At 49.8% G+C, this 16,266-nt stretch overlaps 1 protein-coding gene across 2 annotated transcripts in view; it reads left to right on the top strand.

Annotated features, from left to right (window-relative positions):
* The window catches only part of NAPRT (nicotinate phosphoribosyltransferase), a 367,006-nt gene that overhangs the window by 130,844 nt on the left and 219,896 nt on the right, over positions 1–16,266 (top strand). For both annotated transcript variants that reach the window (XR_013610448.1, XM_078686638.1), the window contains exons 2-3: positions 9,308–9,435; positions 11,233–11,315. Coding sequence is in view for 1 of the 2 variants with exons in the window: in XM_078686638.1 (XP_078542764.1) it covers positions 9,308–9,435; positions 11,233–11,315 (211 nt within the window). In the remaining variant the exon portion in view is untranslated. The remainder of the gene's footprint in view (positions 1–9,307; positions 9,436–11,232; positions 11,316–16,266) is intronic.

Below are 16,266 nucleotides of genomic sequence, written 5' to 3'. Positions count from 1 at the left end.
GACCCATCTCCCTGCTCCCATTCCCAGCGAAGGTCATCGAGAAGACCGTCAACAGACAACTGACCCATTACCTTGAGGAGAACAGCATCCTGGATCCATCCCAGTCCGGGTTCCGCAGCAACCACAGCACCGAAACTGCTCTCATCACTGCCACAGATGACATCAGGATCCTACTAGACAACGGCGAAACCTCGACCCTCATCCTCCTGGACCTGTCAGCCGCCTTTGACACTGTCTGCCACCGCACCCTACACACACGCCTCCACAACGCTGGAATCCAAGACAAAGCACTGGACTGGACCACCTCCTTCCTCTCCGGCAGAACCCAGAGTCTCTGTCTCCCCCTTTCTCGTTCTAAAGCCACCGAGATCTGTGGCATACCCCAAGGCTCTTTCCTCAGCCCAACATTGTTCAACATCTACATGGCACCACTTGCACACAACCTCAACATCCTCTCCTACTCCGACAACACCCAGCTGATCTTGTCCCACACCAAGGACCCCCTCACCGCCAAAACCAACCTTCACGAAGGAATGAGTGTCGTCGCAGAGTGGATGAAGATCAGCTGCCTGAAGCTGACTCAGACAAGACGGAAGTCCTCGTCCTTAGCTCTGCCCCCTCGGCGTGGGACCACTCCTGGTGGCCGACCACACTGAGAGCAGCACCAACACCCACTGACCACTCACGCAACCTAGGTTTCATCCTCGACTAAACACTCTCCATGACCAAGCAAGTCAACGCAGTCTTGTCCTGCTTCAACACCCTCTGCATGCTCTGCAAGATCTATAGGTGGATCCCCACCGAAACAAGAAGAACGGTTACCCAGGCCCTCGTCAGCAGCAGGCTAGACTTCGGCAACGCCCTCTACGCAGGAGCCTTGGCAAAACTCCTGAAACGACCACAACGCATACAGAACGCCTCTGTACGCTTGATCCTCGACATCCCTCGCCGCAGCCACATCACACCCCACCTAAAAGACCTGCACTGGCTTTCCGTCAACAAGAGGATCACCTTCAAGCTCCTCACCCAAGCACACAAAGCACTTCACAACACCGGACTGACATACCTCAACAGCCGACTCACCTTCTACACCCCGAACCGCCGTACCCTGCATCCGAAGAGCGAACACCGGCGGCAGATCGTTCTCCCACCTTGCTGCCAAAACCTGGAACTCCTTCCCCATCCTCCTACGGCAGACCCAGGACCGGCTCCTCTTCAGAAGGCTCAAGACCTGGCTTTTTGAGCAGTAGCAACACCCTCTCCTTGCCTTGAGACCTTCACGGGTGAGTAACGCGCTTTACAAATGCTATGATTGATTGATTGATTGATAGAAAAGGAGGGACTACTAAGCAAACTAACCAAAGGAAAAAAAGCACTTACAAAAGACAGTCACAAGAGCCAATTGAAAACGTTGGTGGGTGATCGGCGAGGTGTAAAGCCCAAATCCAGACCCAGCATGTCTCGAAGAGACCGCACAAGCGCTGCCTAGGCGAGACCTAAAAACTCAACACACAGGGTTCATAGGTGACATGGGAGTGACGGAACAAAGTTCAGGTGACTGACAGAATGAAGTCTGTGCTGCTGAGCTGATGACTTGATTATCTTAATTTGACAGGTGGTGTGCAACAAAGGCGGTGCTCGGGTTTCTCAACTACTACATTGACAAGGCCATGTCATTTAGGTGTGTGTCTCAACGGTTTGTGTCTTTCAGGCAGCTCCTGCGGTCCAGGCCGTCAAGATCCTTGCACCAGGATGCTATCTGCACTAGCTACTGACCAGACTGCCATAACATGTGTCCTATATGGGCCGTCTTAGCAGGGCATCTTAAGTGGACAAGTGGGATTATTCAGTAGAGCATTCTCACTCCCAGTAATGACATCCACATCAGTGATATTGTCCTAGCGTGACCAGATCTAAAAGTTATGAAAATGAGCCACTTTTTTTTTTTAAAGACTATTGAGTTTTTAAAATACATATCCAAATGGATCTCAGGAAATATCATCACTCTATAAGAAACGCCCGCAGGCGTAAGCAAGCAAGTAGTCACTGAAAAACAATCCCTTCACTGAAAATTGTCCAGTACTTCCGCTTGTGGAACAGGAGAATAGTGTTAGTCATCCTCCCAAACCACCCATAATCCTGTACTTAGTGATGACATAATACAATATTTATCAAACCGCTAGGATCTCTGCACACATAGTAGTCCATCCCTACCCAAACTCCCGCCCATTCCTCCCCGACCCCAGGCATGTCGCTAACTATCAATACAGTCTAGGGCTACATCAGAATGTGAACTATCTCCTGTGCCAACTAGTGCTGCGCCGTTAGCAGCTTGGTGGGGTGCGCTCAGTATGGTGGGTCAGGTCGTTTGAGTGGTCTACAGTCAGGAACTGTGACACTGCCGGGTGATCAGACATCCTCATCAGGGCCCTCTCCATCTAGGCTATCTTCCCTATGCTCAGCTGGGTGTTTCAGGAGCCCCACTAGTGCCTCCCATGCCCTAGCCGCCTCTAGCATTTTCTCACTCCCTGTCCCTTTTGCCATTTGCGTTCTGACGGTCCCCTCTCATTCTGCCCATCGCGACAATTCCCTCGTCCATCTGGATATGTTAGGGCCACTCCTCGCCTTCCAATGACTAGTGATTTCCCTTTTAACCAAAACCAGTCCCAAGTCCAAAGACTTGCTCGTGACCTTGTTTGTGGCCGTGTGGGGGAACCAGTGCAGCAAGAAATACCCTGGGGATGGCACAACCTCTCTATCCATTGTATTCGCTAAAACTGTGCTGACCCCCTCCCAGTAGTCCCTCAAGGCAGGACAATCCCAGAACATATGCAGAAACTCTGCACCCTCCACGGAACATTGTGGACAACCAGCCGATTGGACACCAAAGTATTAATTAATTTTATCCGGGGTGAGGTATGCTCTGTGCAGGATCTAGAAGTGGACCTGCTGGAATCTGACATTTCTGGAGCTCTTACAGGTTCTCTCCACCAGCTCTCCCCACTGCTTCTCGTCTATAGCCTCCCCCAAATCTTCCTCCGATTTGAGGCGTAATGCAGTCAAAGGCTGCAGTATTTCCTGTATCTGAAAGAGACACGTTAGTATTAGATTCCTTACCTTAGAATATCCCCAGGCGTCAGACTGGATCCGGAAACTTTTGCGTAGCAGTACCCTTGCGCGTCGGTAGGCGTCGTCTGCGGCTCCGCGTCCGTCGTGGGCGCCGTGATGACGTCGTCGGAGTACTTAGACGCCGCCTCCGTGTGCTGACGTCAGTTCTTCTTTTTTCCGCGCCAGCAAGCGCACCCCCAACCCCCTCTCCCCCCGACGCTCGCGCAATGCGGCCGGGGGTTCGGGTGACACCACCCACGCGGCTCCGGAGTCGCGGGCGCCGCGTCCAGCTCCACACCCTACGGTCGCTGGGCTAGACGCGACGCCGGAGGAGATCGAGCACTTCCTCATGGCCATGAGGAAACTCTCTCCTCAGACGGGCTCCTCGGCGCCTTCGGGCCCAGTGGACCCGTCTGGGGCCTCTACGCAGTCGGGTGCTTCGTCCCCGACGCCGCCGGCGCCTTCGGGCCTGGCGCCGCAAGGCCCCCCAATGCTGACGCCGCCGGTGCCTTTGGGCCCGGCGCCGCAGGGTCCAGCGGTCCCGGCGCCGCCGGCGCCTTCGGGCCCGGCGCCGCGGGACCACCCTAGACCTTCTTCGGGATCTGGATCGTCGCCGGTGGACCTTACGACCTCCCCGGCGTCGGACCATCAGGTGTCGCCTCCGGCGCCGTCCTCGGGCGGCGCCGTCCCCGATACCTCCTTCGTTCCTGTTCCGACGTCTGGACGGCCCCGATGGGCGCCGCTCCAGACGTCGTTTGGAGAGTTTCACTTCTATGAACAGGCCCCATTGGTTGAAGACCCTGAGTATCAGGAGATGGGTGATGAAGGGGATTGGGAGGGGTCTGAGGACCCTCTGACCCGAGAGTGTCAGTCTCATGAGGACTGGGCACGAGACCTTGGGGAGGCCAGTGGTCTGGACACCTCTCCAGACACTGGTTTTGTCTCCCCTCCTACCCTGGCTTCGGAGGAGGGGGCAATCTACAGTGTGGTGTTGATGAGGGCCGCCAAGGCCTTGGGCCTTGAGCTCCCCGTCGCGGCCGTGAGGACTAATCTCCTCACTGAGGTCCTTAAACCGCAGTCAAGCTCGGCCGAGCCTCTGCTGCCCTTTAATGAGGCCTTGACGACGTTCTTCTGGGCACTTGGTCCAAGCCCGCTACGGATTCGCCCGTAGATAGGAACGTGGCCAGACGCCACTGCCCGGCCCCGGGCGACTCATGTTTCCTGTCCACCCACCCCAACCCCGAGAGCCTGGTCATCCAGGCCTCCAATTCCCAGACCGCATTCCCGTCGGCGCCGCCGGACAGGGAATCCAAGAGGTACGAGCAGTACGGTAAAAAGATCTTCTCGTCCCTTAGTTTGGGTCTGCGGTCTTCCAATACCGCATGCCTCTTGGGCCGCTACACCCACTCTCTGTGGGACATGGTTGCGGAAGTGCTGCCAGAGTGTCCGTTGGAGGTACGAGCCAAACTCGGCCAAGCCCTTGTGGAGGGCCGGGATGCAGCCAAATATTCTATCCGGTGTGGGCTGGATACCACCGACTCACTAGGTAGAGCGATGGCAACGATAGTGGCGGTCCGACGTCACGCCTGGTTGAGGTCCGCCAACTTTTTGGCCGATGTCCAAAACACACTGATGGACATGCCGTTTGATGGCCGTCGCCTCTTTGGCGACAAGGCAGACCATGCGCTTGAGCGCTTTAAGGACTCCAGGGCTACGGCCAAGTCCTTGGGCCTCTCGGCCCGCGCCAGCAATCGGCTGCCTTTCACTCCTTTCGTGGCCACGGGAGGGGTGTACCCATACGTGCTGCCAGTCACGCTCCGCAAGGTAATACCCAACGCGGTGGCGGCCGTGGGAACCGCCGTCCCGGCGGTCGGGGACAACGGCGAGGTCAGTCCACACCTTCCCCCGCAGCATCCGCCTCAAAATCCTCCTAGTCCGTGCTTTCAGGCCCATGTGACGCCAGTGGGGGGCAGGGTTCGCCATCACCACCTCCACTGGCGCACTGTCACTTCGGACAGGTGGGTGCTGCAGATCGTCCGAAGGGGCTACTCCCTCCCCTTCGAGGCGACTCCTCCAGCCATGCCACCGCAGAACCACCGTGTATCGGGGGATCATTTGCGACTTCTGCAGGAGGAAGTTACGGCCCTCTTGGCCAAGGGGGCCATCGAGCGCGTTCTTGGGCCAGAAGTAGGGTGTGGTTGCTACTCCCACTACTTTCTGGTACCCAAGAAGGGCAAAGGGGGCCTATGCCCTATCTTGGACCTAAGGAACGTCAACGGCTTCCTCCGGAAGGAGAAGTTCAAGATGCTGACACTGGCTCAGGTCCTAACTGCCCTGGACCCAGGAGACTGGATGGTAGCGTTGGACTTGCAGGATGCTTGTTTCCACATCCCCGTCCTGCCGGCCCACCGGCGCTACCTGCGGTTCACGGTTGGCCACGAGCACTTTCAGTATACCGTGCTCCCCTTTGGCCTTACCAGCGCCCCACGGGTGTTCACAAAGGTGATGGAGGTGGTCGCAGCTCATCTGTGCAGGTTAGGGGTTTCAGTCTTCCCCTACCTCGACGACTGGTTGTTGAAGGCGGGCTCGCCCCAGACAGTCGTCAGCCACCTCCAGACTACGGCAGATCTCCTGCACCGGCTGGGGTTCTCCATCAATGTGCCAAAGTCACACCTGTGCCCCTCTCAGAAGCTCCTCTTCATTGGAGCGGTTCTCGACTCGGCGCGGTTTCGGGTTTATCCGCCCGAACAGCGGGTCCGGGATATTCAGGCTCTGATTCCCATCTTTCAGCCGTTATCCCGGGTCTCGGTCAGGTTGACGCTGCGGCTTCTGGGGCCAATTGCCTCCTGCATCCTACTGGTGCATCACTCTGCAGTGGGACCTGACGTTTCAGTGGGCCCAGCATCAGGGCAACCTATCCGACCACGTCCTGATCTCGGAGGGCACTGCGAGACAGCTGCAGTGGTGGCTCACGAACCGCGATTGGGTCAGCGGCAGATCCCTCTCCCTTCCCCACCCGGAGCACGTAGTTGTGACGGACGCGTCCCTCCAGGGCTGGGGAGGCCACATGGGAGAGGCGGAGATCAGAGGCCTCTGGTCTCCGGCGGAGGCCCAGCTCCACATCAACCTGTTGGAGTTAAGGGCGATTCGTCTAGCACTGAAGGCATTCCTCCCCTCTGTCCGGGGGAGTGTAGTGCAGGTGTTCACGGACAACACCACCGCCATGTGGTACTGCAACAAACAGGGCGGGGTGGGGTCGTGGACCCTTTGCCAGGAGGCTCTGCGCCTCTGGCAATGGCTGGAACGCCAGAGCGTGATCCTGGTGGCTCAACACCTGGCAGGTTCTCTGAACGCCAGGGCGGACGAGCTCAGCCGTCGGTGCAGGATGGATCACGAATGGCGTCTGAACTCGGACGTGGCGCAAGGCCTCTTTCAGCGATGGGGAGAGCCTTGGTTAGATCTATTCGCCACCGAAGGGAACGCGCAATGTCATCAGTTCTGCGCGTTGGAATTTCCAAGGCGGCACTCGCTCGGAGACGCTTTTCGTCGCGAGTGGAGTTGCGGTCTATTGTATGCCTTTCCGCCTATACCTCTTCTACCCAGAGTGCTGAAGAAGATCAGGCGCGACTGGGCCCAAGTCATCCTTGTGGCTCCGGACTGGGCAAGAAGGTACTGGTATTCAGAGCTACTCAGTATGTCAGTCGATCCCCCGGTTCGTCTGCCTCTTCAGGAGGACCTTCTGTTGCAGCAGCAGGGGACGGTCCTCCACCCGAACCTGTCCAGTCTCCACCTCCATGCTTGGAGATTGAGCGTCGACAGTTGAGGCCATTTGACTTGCCTCCTGAAGTCTGTAACGTCATTCTGGCAGCCAGGCGTCCCTCCACAAAGTCGGTATACGCCTGCAGGTGGAACAGATTTGTGGCATGGTGCACAGCAAAGGCTGTGGATCCTCTTGCTGCCCCTCTCTCTGAGGTTCTTCTCTTCCTTCTTTCTTTTGCCCAGCAGGGCTCTGCTCTGGGCACTATCAAGGGCTACCTTTCTGCCCTTTCAGCCTTTCTGAGGCTGCCTGATCAACCTTCTTTGTTCAAGTCCGCTATTGTAAGTAGATTTCTAAAAGGCATCACACACACATTCCCTCCTGTTCCGTTTGTGATGCCTCAGTGGGACTTGAACCTGGGTCTTACGTTTCTGATGTGCGCTCCTTTTGAGCCACTTCACAACTGTCCTCTCCGCCTTCTTACTCTGAAGACAGCATTCCTGGTTGCCATCACCTCTGCCAGGAGAGTGAGTGAGCTCCAGTCTTTCTTGTACTCCACCTTTCCTTTCTGTCCATCCGGACAAAGTGGTGTTGCGTACTAAGCCATCTTTCCTGCCCAAGGTTGTCACGGCCTTCCACATCGGGCAGTCTATCATCTTGCCAACCTTCTTCCCGCCACCGCATCCCTCTAAAGAGGAAGAGCGGCTCCACCGTCTGGACCCAAAACGTGCGCTCTCATTTTACTTGGATCGCACACGCCAGTTCCGGGTGGATGACCAACTCTTTGTTGGTTACGTGGGCGCTAAGAAGGGGAAAGCGGTGCACAAGAGGACCATCTCCCGGTGGATCATCTTGTGTATCCAGGCATGCTACTCCTTGGCTAGAAAGGAGCTCCCTGTTGGCTTACGGGCTCACTCCACCCGAGCCACGGCGACTACAACTGCCCTGGGCCGGGGAGTGCCCTTACAAGACATCTGTCAGGCAGATACGTGGGCCTGGCTGCACACGTTTGCACGACACTACTGCCTCGACGGTCAAGTCCGGAGGGATGGCTTCTTTGGCCGTTCTGTCCTCCAGGACTTTCTGGTGTGATTATTGGTTCGCAGACCCACCACCGGGGTTGGTATTGCTGGGGTATCTATTCTAAGGTAAGGAATCTAATACTAACGTGTCTCTTTCAGATGCACAAGTTACTACTTGTGTAACGATATATCTGTAAGAGACATTAGTTAGTATTCGATTCCTTACCGACCTACCCATCCTCCCCGTTCTGCAAACCGATATCTAGGGTTAGGGTTACCCCCTTTCAGGGCCTTAGTTTCAATGGCACCAGTGTTGGTTTTTAACATGGCTCTGCGTTTCTGGCGCGGAAAAGCTGTGTCTAAGAACTGACGTCAGCACGCGGAGGCGGCGTCTAAGTACTCCGACGATGTCATCACGGCGCCCCGACGCCGACGACGGACGCGGAGCCGCAGACGACGCCTACCGACGCGCAAGGGTACTGCTACGCAAAAGTTTCCGGATCCAGTCTGACACCTGGGGATATTCTAAGGTAAGGAATCTAATACTAACGAATGTCTCTTACAGATATATCGTTACACAAGTAGTAACTTGTGCGTTAGCAGCCTATAAAGGCAAGTAACAGCTTAAATATTCCAGCTGCTATCACTATGTATTGCAAAAACAGCAGTTGATGGACAGAATGCAGAACAATGTCATACATTCACCCCAGTACAGAGCTCTGGGCCTAAATCCATAGTTTTTTTGCTCACCATGCCATTTCAGTTTGAACCCAGCCATATGCAAATCAGTATTGACCCTGTGCCCAATGGGAACAGTCCAGCCCGAACTGGACTGGAAACAAGCATCCTAGGACCAGTTTCGGGGTTTCATCCCTCTTCAGCCAGGATAGCTTGACTCCAGTGGCATAGAGAGCACGGGACCCACGTCGGAGATACCCGTCCCACTTGGGGTGACAAATGCAGTTTGGGCTGGACTGTTCCCATTGGATGTCTTCGTAACTGCAGAAGCAATATCTTGTAGCCTGCAAGTTGCACTTATGGCTGTATTCGTGTGACGTGCCATAATAGGGTATAGGGAGTACATTCAGATTTTTGTGCGTCTTGAGAAGCCCCTAGATACTTGCTAAAGTAGGGGCTTTGATTGACATTCCTTTCTGTCAGTGTAATAGGTGTGAGAGTTGTGGCCTCTAGGGTTCCTCAGGGCTCTCAGTCTTGTGATTTTAAATTTTTTGTAGGTTTTCATTGTCTGTAATGGAGACATTTGATGCATGCAGGTGTATTGCTATTGCATGTATCCATCCATTCCTTGTGGGATGTGGCTTAGTCTTTTTAAACGTAACGTATAACTTCACTGTGTGGTTTTTGTTTTGTGGAACCTTGGGCTCACTCCTCTGTTGCTTGTATTTTTGTTTTGTTTAAGAAATTGCATACTTGGAGTCTGCCCTCCCGAGCACTGTGGACAAGGCCTTCTTTGAGTACCTGAAGACGGTGGATGCCTCTGAAGTGACTGTGAAGTCCATCGCGGAGGGTTCTGTCGTATTTGCGAGAGTAGGTATGTTTTATAAATCCAAAATAAGCACTGTATAGTTGTAAAAGTCAAAAACGCCCTTATCTGAGCACTTGTGCCTCATTCTTTCATGTGCTATGCATGCTATGCGAGAACCATTACTTCCACAGATGCTAGTCTCTACCGTGTCCTATTTGCTGGAGGTGCTTTGATTCTGATGGTTGTGCCGTTCATTGAAATAGCTAAATATCAGTGGCTGTAGTGTGAACTCTGGGATATACCAGTAGAACATGTTTACAAAAGACATTTTGGGGAGAGGACCTCTTTAAATATATGTGATATATGTAAGATGAGGCAAAGTGAAATAAGTAAATACGCCTACCGAAAGTTATCTAGGGCTGGGGATGTTACTAGGCATGGTAAGACCTTTACTTATGAAGCAGACAGAAGAGGCTGTCGTCTGAGTGACCTGCTCATAATGGTGAGTTTGATCCAGAGGCATGAATTAAAGGGCTACATTGGGTGTAGGTTGTTTGCATATCTGCCTACTTATCATACCTAGCTGAACTTTCGTTGTAATTGGAGCAAAATTGACCAGACCTCTCTCTTGCCTAATATCAGGCATGATCCAAGTCTGAAACTAGTTGCTGAAGGCTTGATTTTTCACTTCGAATGTACTTTACTTTTTATGCTGCATAACACCAGACCGTACCAGAGGCAATATTTATTCTTTGGTAACATTGGCCACAAGCATACGAGAGTTGAGGGACAAAGCTTGTTTGTGATTAAGAAGGCACCGTTGCTTTAATGTTTTGGTGGTCGATATGGAGTGACCCTAGCTGTAACTGGGCTCTGTGGACGGGGGTGTTTTGGAGATGAAGGCTGGAAGGTGATGAGGGACAGATAGAGTTCACAGCATCTTTCAAGTCAAGGGAGGTGGGGTTGCTTTCTAATTTGCTTTTGAAGGATTTCGGGATGCCGCCTTGGAAATCAGAATGGTGACTTGAAGATATCAAGATTAATGACCTGCATCGTAAGATGATGTAGGGTCATTTATTCATGGGGAGTTGGTAGAAGGCTCAATGTCTGGGTGGGGCTGTTGGTAGTGTAGCTAGAGCCTTTGGGTGCTAGACCATGGATCGATTCTTATAGACCTGGGTTTTGGGTTTGTATTGGAACCTGTGCTATGCAAACTGTGCGCATGCACAGTCTGAAGAGTGAGTTCAGGTAGGTACTTGAAAATTGAAATATTATACAGATGTCAAAGTTCAGCATTTTATCGAAAGAAATTGAAATGCTATAGTCGAAGCCCGAGATGAGGCTAATTAAGTGATCTATGTTCTAGATAAGAATATTTTGAGTAAGTGTATGACGAGGCTTGCAAATAATTCTCAGGTTGTTATAAGAAAAGGTTGCTGTACAGGTACCGAAGTTCGATAGCAGCATTTTGATGTCGGTATCGACTCCAAGAGGTGAACCATGCAGACATTACTGCAATGTCAGGTGAGAACATCTAACATTTCAGTGCATGGATTTCCAGTCATAGTTGCAAAATTGGCTCTACTTTTCTCCTCTACTGCAACCTATTGCATCCGAAGACGCTGGTCTTGAGCTAATGTACTATAGAATATTTGTACTTATTCAGTTAGTCAAGTTATTGCAAATAGCTTTATATTGCATAAATGAAACATTTCCTATAATTGCTCACATACTACCCACTCTGCCTGCTATCACTTTATCTTTGAATTAAGATGCATAGATGGAGACTTGAGTGTGTTTTGCATAATGGCTGTATAACAAATAGGGTCTGAACTTCACAGTGTAAGCATCTCTTTCAGGAGCCGTTAATGCAAGTACAGGGACCTCTGCTGGTGGTACAGCTGCTGGAGACTACTCTGCTGTGTCTGGTGAACTTTGCTAGGTGAGTGCCCAGAATATCTCACACGGTGGAACACACGACACGGGTAAACTATGTCCTAAGTGTGCACTCTTCTTAGCCATTAGGACGTAGGATATAATATGACCCTAGAGAAACATTAGCAAAGCTTAATCGGCATGAGAACTGAAGCAGACCAACAAACAAAAAACGAAATTACATTCTTAAAGCCCTTAGGCACTTGCAAGGTGTGGCTGTGTACTGTACCACTGGCTATGTGGAGTCCTATATTGAAAGTGAAATGGGCAGATTTGGTTATTATACAAAAAAGTGGTCCTCCTGTACCAAAGCATTTTGCAAGTATTTGTAATTGATTGTTTTATATTCTTACTGTCCTTCTGTGTTCTTTACTTTGACAGGAGCGGTTTATAGTTTGACTCTTTTGGTATTGTAAACACGTACACCTACCTGCAGCTAATGACTAGTGGGGGTATGATGGGGAAAGGCGAAAAAGGAGCGAAATGTGTAAATTGCAAAGTAACTTGCTTAAAACAGATACTCCCTTCTCCTCCCTTTCCCCTTGCCTTAGAAGTGTGAATACCAGCTCAGTACTCATGAGCTGAATTTGGGCCCAATTTACCAAGGATTTCTCTTCAGGAAGGGCGATTGTATGTGATCGATCGCTTTCTCATTGTCACTCGAGAACTGTAAGGCTGTTTTAATTGTAAGTGTTGGGAGTCGAGTATGTGAAGGATTCATCTAGTTTTATTTCTGCACCCTCTCTGGTCAGGGTCTCTCAACCCCTCCATCAATGGATTAAATCGTTGCACTAGAATATCAGTGAAACGTTTTGTGTCGAAATTTTAGCAGGATATGTGTCTGTACGAACTGCATATGGTGGGGTCGTTTCCAAGTTTATGGATAACAGTTAGAACAGCCTCTTTCCTTGTATAGGTTTCGCGAAAGGGTTGTAGAGGTTCATTATTATCAGGGCTAGTAAAGAGCAAAAGGTTTTACAGAATGTTGGTGTTTTGCTGTCTGGGCCAGGGCCAGGGCCTTTACTAACTTGTAGTTTATAAAGTCCGGAGATCCCTTCTTATTTTGAGATATCGGTTTCTAATGATTCGGCCTACTGTTGTGGCCGTGGATATGTCCGACTTTATTTCCATCTCTGGGATGTATTGTACAGTTCCTCATAAGTGTTTTTAAGCCAGGGCGATATTGTTGTCTGTTCTTAGTACCTCCTCTCTGGGGTTGGTAATTTCTGTAACCCTATCCTTAGGTATTTTATTCCTTAATTTGCAGCCGAGCAACTTACCTGCAGAGTTTCCCCTCTTGTAGTAACGGTAACGTGTACGAAGAAAAATGTATTCTATTCATTTATATTTAATGCAATGGTCTAAACTATAATTATGTATTGAAGGAACTATTGTCATATTTAATAAAAATCTTTATAATTTTGTAACTACATTGTGAGATTCTCATGTGTGGTTTGCGATTTAATATACAAGGACCTCTCTTGAGGCCTTTTCTTTCATCCTTTTGGGCAGGTAACTACTTTTTGCCTTATCTCTTACCTTGCCCCGTCTACCTGCCTATAGTGATGTGGGGTCCCCCTTCTTTGCAGAATAATAATAAGGTCTCCCTGATCAGGACTTGCTATCGGGTGAGGTGACGAACTTTTGTAGGACCTCTCTAATGAACTTATCTCGGTTTTCATTGGAAGACATGCCATTGCTATGGTAAATATGTGATCCTTGGAGACAGCTGTAGAGTTGGGAACCTCCTGGCTATTTCAGCAAATGTATTTTTAGCTACTCCCTTGAACATGTAGGCCACAGGATAGCCACACCACCCTTCTTATTGGGACCAGAGGAGAAATACTGCCTATGGATCCATCTAGATCTCAAGTAGCCTGTGTTGCTTTTGATGAGGTGAATCTCATGGGGAGTCAGCAAGGACTCCCAAGGAAGTGGTATCAAGTGAAAAAATGTACCATCAGGGGGCTCCCAACCTTGATACCACACTCAAAAACAAATTGTAAACCTTTCTCCCACCCCCTCAACTGGAAATGAACCTTTAAAATGTTCATATACATACATAGTTTACTGGTAAATTAAGAATACTTTGTATGTTTAAACTTGTTGTGAGGACCTTTCTTAAAGCCCTATCCTCAGATGCTGGCGTGGCTGACCCGCCCCACCTGTCCCTCAAGTTGTTTACCGTGTCCCCCTCCGCATGCCGAAGAGCTTAGTTATTTTTTTTAGTCTACTTGAGAATACAGTTCCTAGGGGAGGTCTCATTCCACTCCAATTAAAGTATTCTTTCTGCACCTGCTGTTTCATCTTCCTGTTGGTACTGATAGTTACAGCTTCCTTTTTATGGAGGATTTCTTCTGAGGAGGGTCTGTGAGAGTTTCTTTTTGAAGGTATCTTGGACCATCTCTCTTGCTTTTGACTTATGGGTTCTCGTTCATCTCAAGTGGATGTGGCTGATTTGGTACCCTCTGGAGAATCAGCGATTCCAAAAATAGGTTGCAACTCGGTATAGTACACACAGTGTTTCAATATTCCAAAAGAAGTCTGACCTGAACAGTTGCCGCACCTACGTTTTTATTTTTTCTCTCTCAGACAGTTACAAAAATTGTCACGGGTTGTATGGGTCACTGCCAAAATGTAATCTTTCTTCTTTTTTTTTTTAACACTATTTTATTAATTTTATCAATAAAAAATATCAATTAAAAAACTAACATGTGCAACCTAATGGTGACTGTAAAATCAGAGTAACCACTTTTTACAAAATTGCGGTCATTATTGTGAAATTTCTGGTCTTGCAGGGCCAGAGTAATACCATGTCAGTAGTAAGGTGAACCAGCATAATCGAAACTTGACACAAGGAATACCACTGTATCGGGTAGTCTCTCCAGCCTGGCAGTCCTGCTGCTCACAATCACATGACTCCTGTACAATCATGTTCCCGGAGCTCCCGTCATCTTTTTAAATTTGTTCAGAGACCCTCTCAACCTGTACACCATTTCTTCAGCTTGCATGCACCAGTCCACATTCCTGGCCCATTGGGGGTGCTCTGGGTATCTCAACACTCTCACCTCCCCGCCCCCACTTCCCCCCGAACCACATCCCTCTTGGCCACAGTAAGGGCAGTGTTACAGGATAGGAGGGTATATCGTAGTAGCGCCCGATTCCTCCTCCACCCCCCACCTCCCACCTTCTAAATCTCGAGCCAGAACTTTGGTCAGTTCCCATTCTGGACAATGACCTTATTTAGCATCTGCTTTACCTCCGATTACAAACGTTGCACCTTTAGTCATTCCCATAGTGAGTAAATAGTGGTGTGCCTTGTTGTTTACATCCTCTTAGACATCTGCCCGATTCCATTTTTACGACATTAAAGAGACCTGTATGGGTGTAATAGGCTCAGTGCAGTATCTTGAACTTAATTCATAGGAAACCTAATCTTACTGCCACTCTCTTGGGTTTTACCATCAACAACTCTGTTGCCCAATGGTACAATTTCAAGACTGGCAGGATTACCCTTCTGTCGTAGAGACTCCTTATTGGACTAACAGGGCAATCCGTGTGGGTCCAGCGTCCCTTAGTAACAAGGTTGTTCGACCATTCACGGATTGAAAAAATCGGCCTCAAATTGCAGATGGTGTGTTTTGCAACGTGTATAAAAACATACATTGGCAACGTAATAGTTCTGTGTAATGCGGCCCTACCTATCATAGACAATGGAAGCCTCCACCAGCATATCACATCAACCTTGTATTCACCAAGAATCCAATTGAGATTTTGGTGCATGAATTCTGTCAGATCCCCAGTTATAAACATTTCCCGATATTTTAATCCCTCATGGATCTAATGCAATGGGTACGGACAGTCCTCGGTTGATATTTACACCTGAATATTTTTCGAAGTTTTGCAAAACTTCCATGGCCGTAGATATAGAGTGCAGGTGATCTACTAAATACAGAAGGATACCATCTGCATATAGGGCGATAACATTCTTCCACTCAGGACCCCATCATATACCTTGCATGACTGTCTGTCCTCATCCAATGCATGAGAGGCTCAACTGTGAGTGCAGAAAGAATGGGGGACAGTGGCCATCCTGTCAGGTGCCCCTTCCCAGCCTAAATTCTCGGCACACCCTGCCTTTACCCTCATCCAAGGCAGCGGTTCGGTGTAAGAGCAGGTTGATCTATCGTCTAAATTCAGGGCCAAAGCCCATTTTCAGTAACCCATCCATGAGGTAGGGCCACTCAAGTTAATTGAATGCCTTCACGGCATAGGGAGATAATGGAACTGTAGGTTCTTGCATCAACCCCTCCCTGTGCAGCACCCTATATTGAGGTCGTAGTTTATGATGCGTGGACTTGTGTGGCATGTATTCTGGCTGGTCTTCAGCCACCAGTTTTACAATGATCTAGAGTAACCCAATAGCCAAAACCTTTGCTAGTATTTTGGCCTCGATAAGGAATAAGGAAATCGTCTTGAAGGCTTCCCCATTTTATGTAAGAGGACAATGTTGGCTGTCTTAATGTCTCATAGTAGAAATCCCTCCTTCCCGGCGTCTATGAACAATTGCATAAGAGGTTTACAAAATTTCCTACTCCAGCATTCGAAAAATTCAGAGGGAAATCTGTTGGGCCCCGATGCACTTACTAGTTTGAGTTGTTTTATGGCCTCTTTCATTTCTTTACATCCAACAATTGGTCCAACTCATTGCTATCCTCTGGTGTCAGCCTGGTGTTTGAGCTATCGCCTACAAACTTCTGAATGTCACCTCTCGCTTCTGCTCCTAGGTTAGTATAATTGCTATAGGTGTGCCACAAAGACCTGTGTGATTTCATATGCTGAGTCTGCCATGGCCCCAGTGGAGGTTTTAACCCGTCTTTGTCTTTCCTCTCTATGGGCCAGATTATGTTCCTCAGCCTCCTGGCATCATCTTCAAGTATCTGTTGATATCGTTCTCC

This window comes from Lissotriton helveticus, chromosome 4_1 (assembly GCF_964261635.1).
Source record: "Lissotriton helveticus chromosome 4_1, aLisHel1.1, whole genome shotgun sequence".
Taxonomy (NCBI): domain Eukaryota; kingdom Metazoa; phylum Chordata; class Amphibia; order Caudata; family Salamandridae; genus Lissotriton; species Lissotriton helveticus.
Note: the sequence above shows the minus strand (reverse complement) of the source record. Positions and strands in the feature narration are given on the sequence as shown.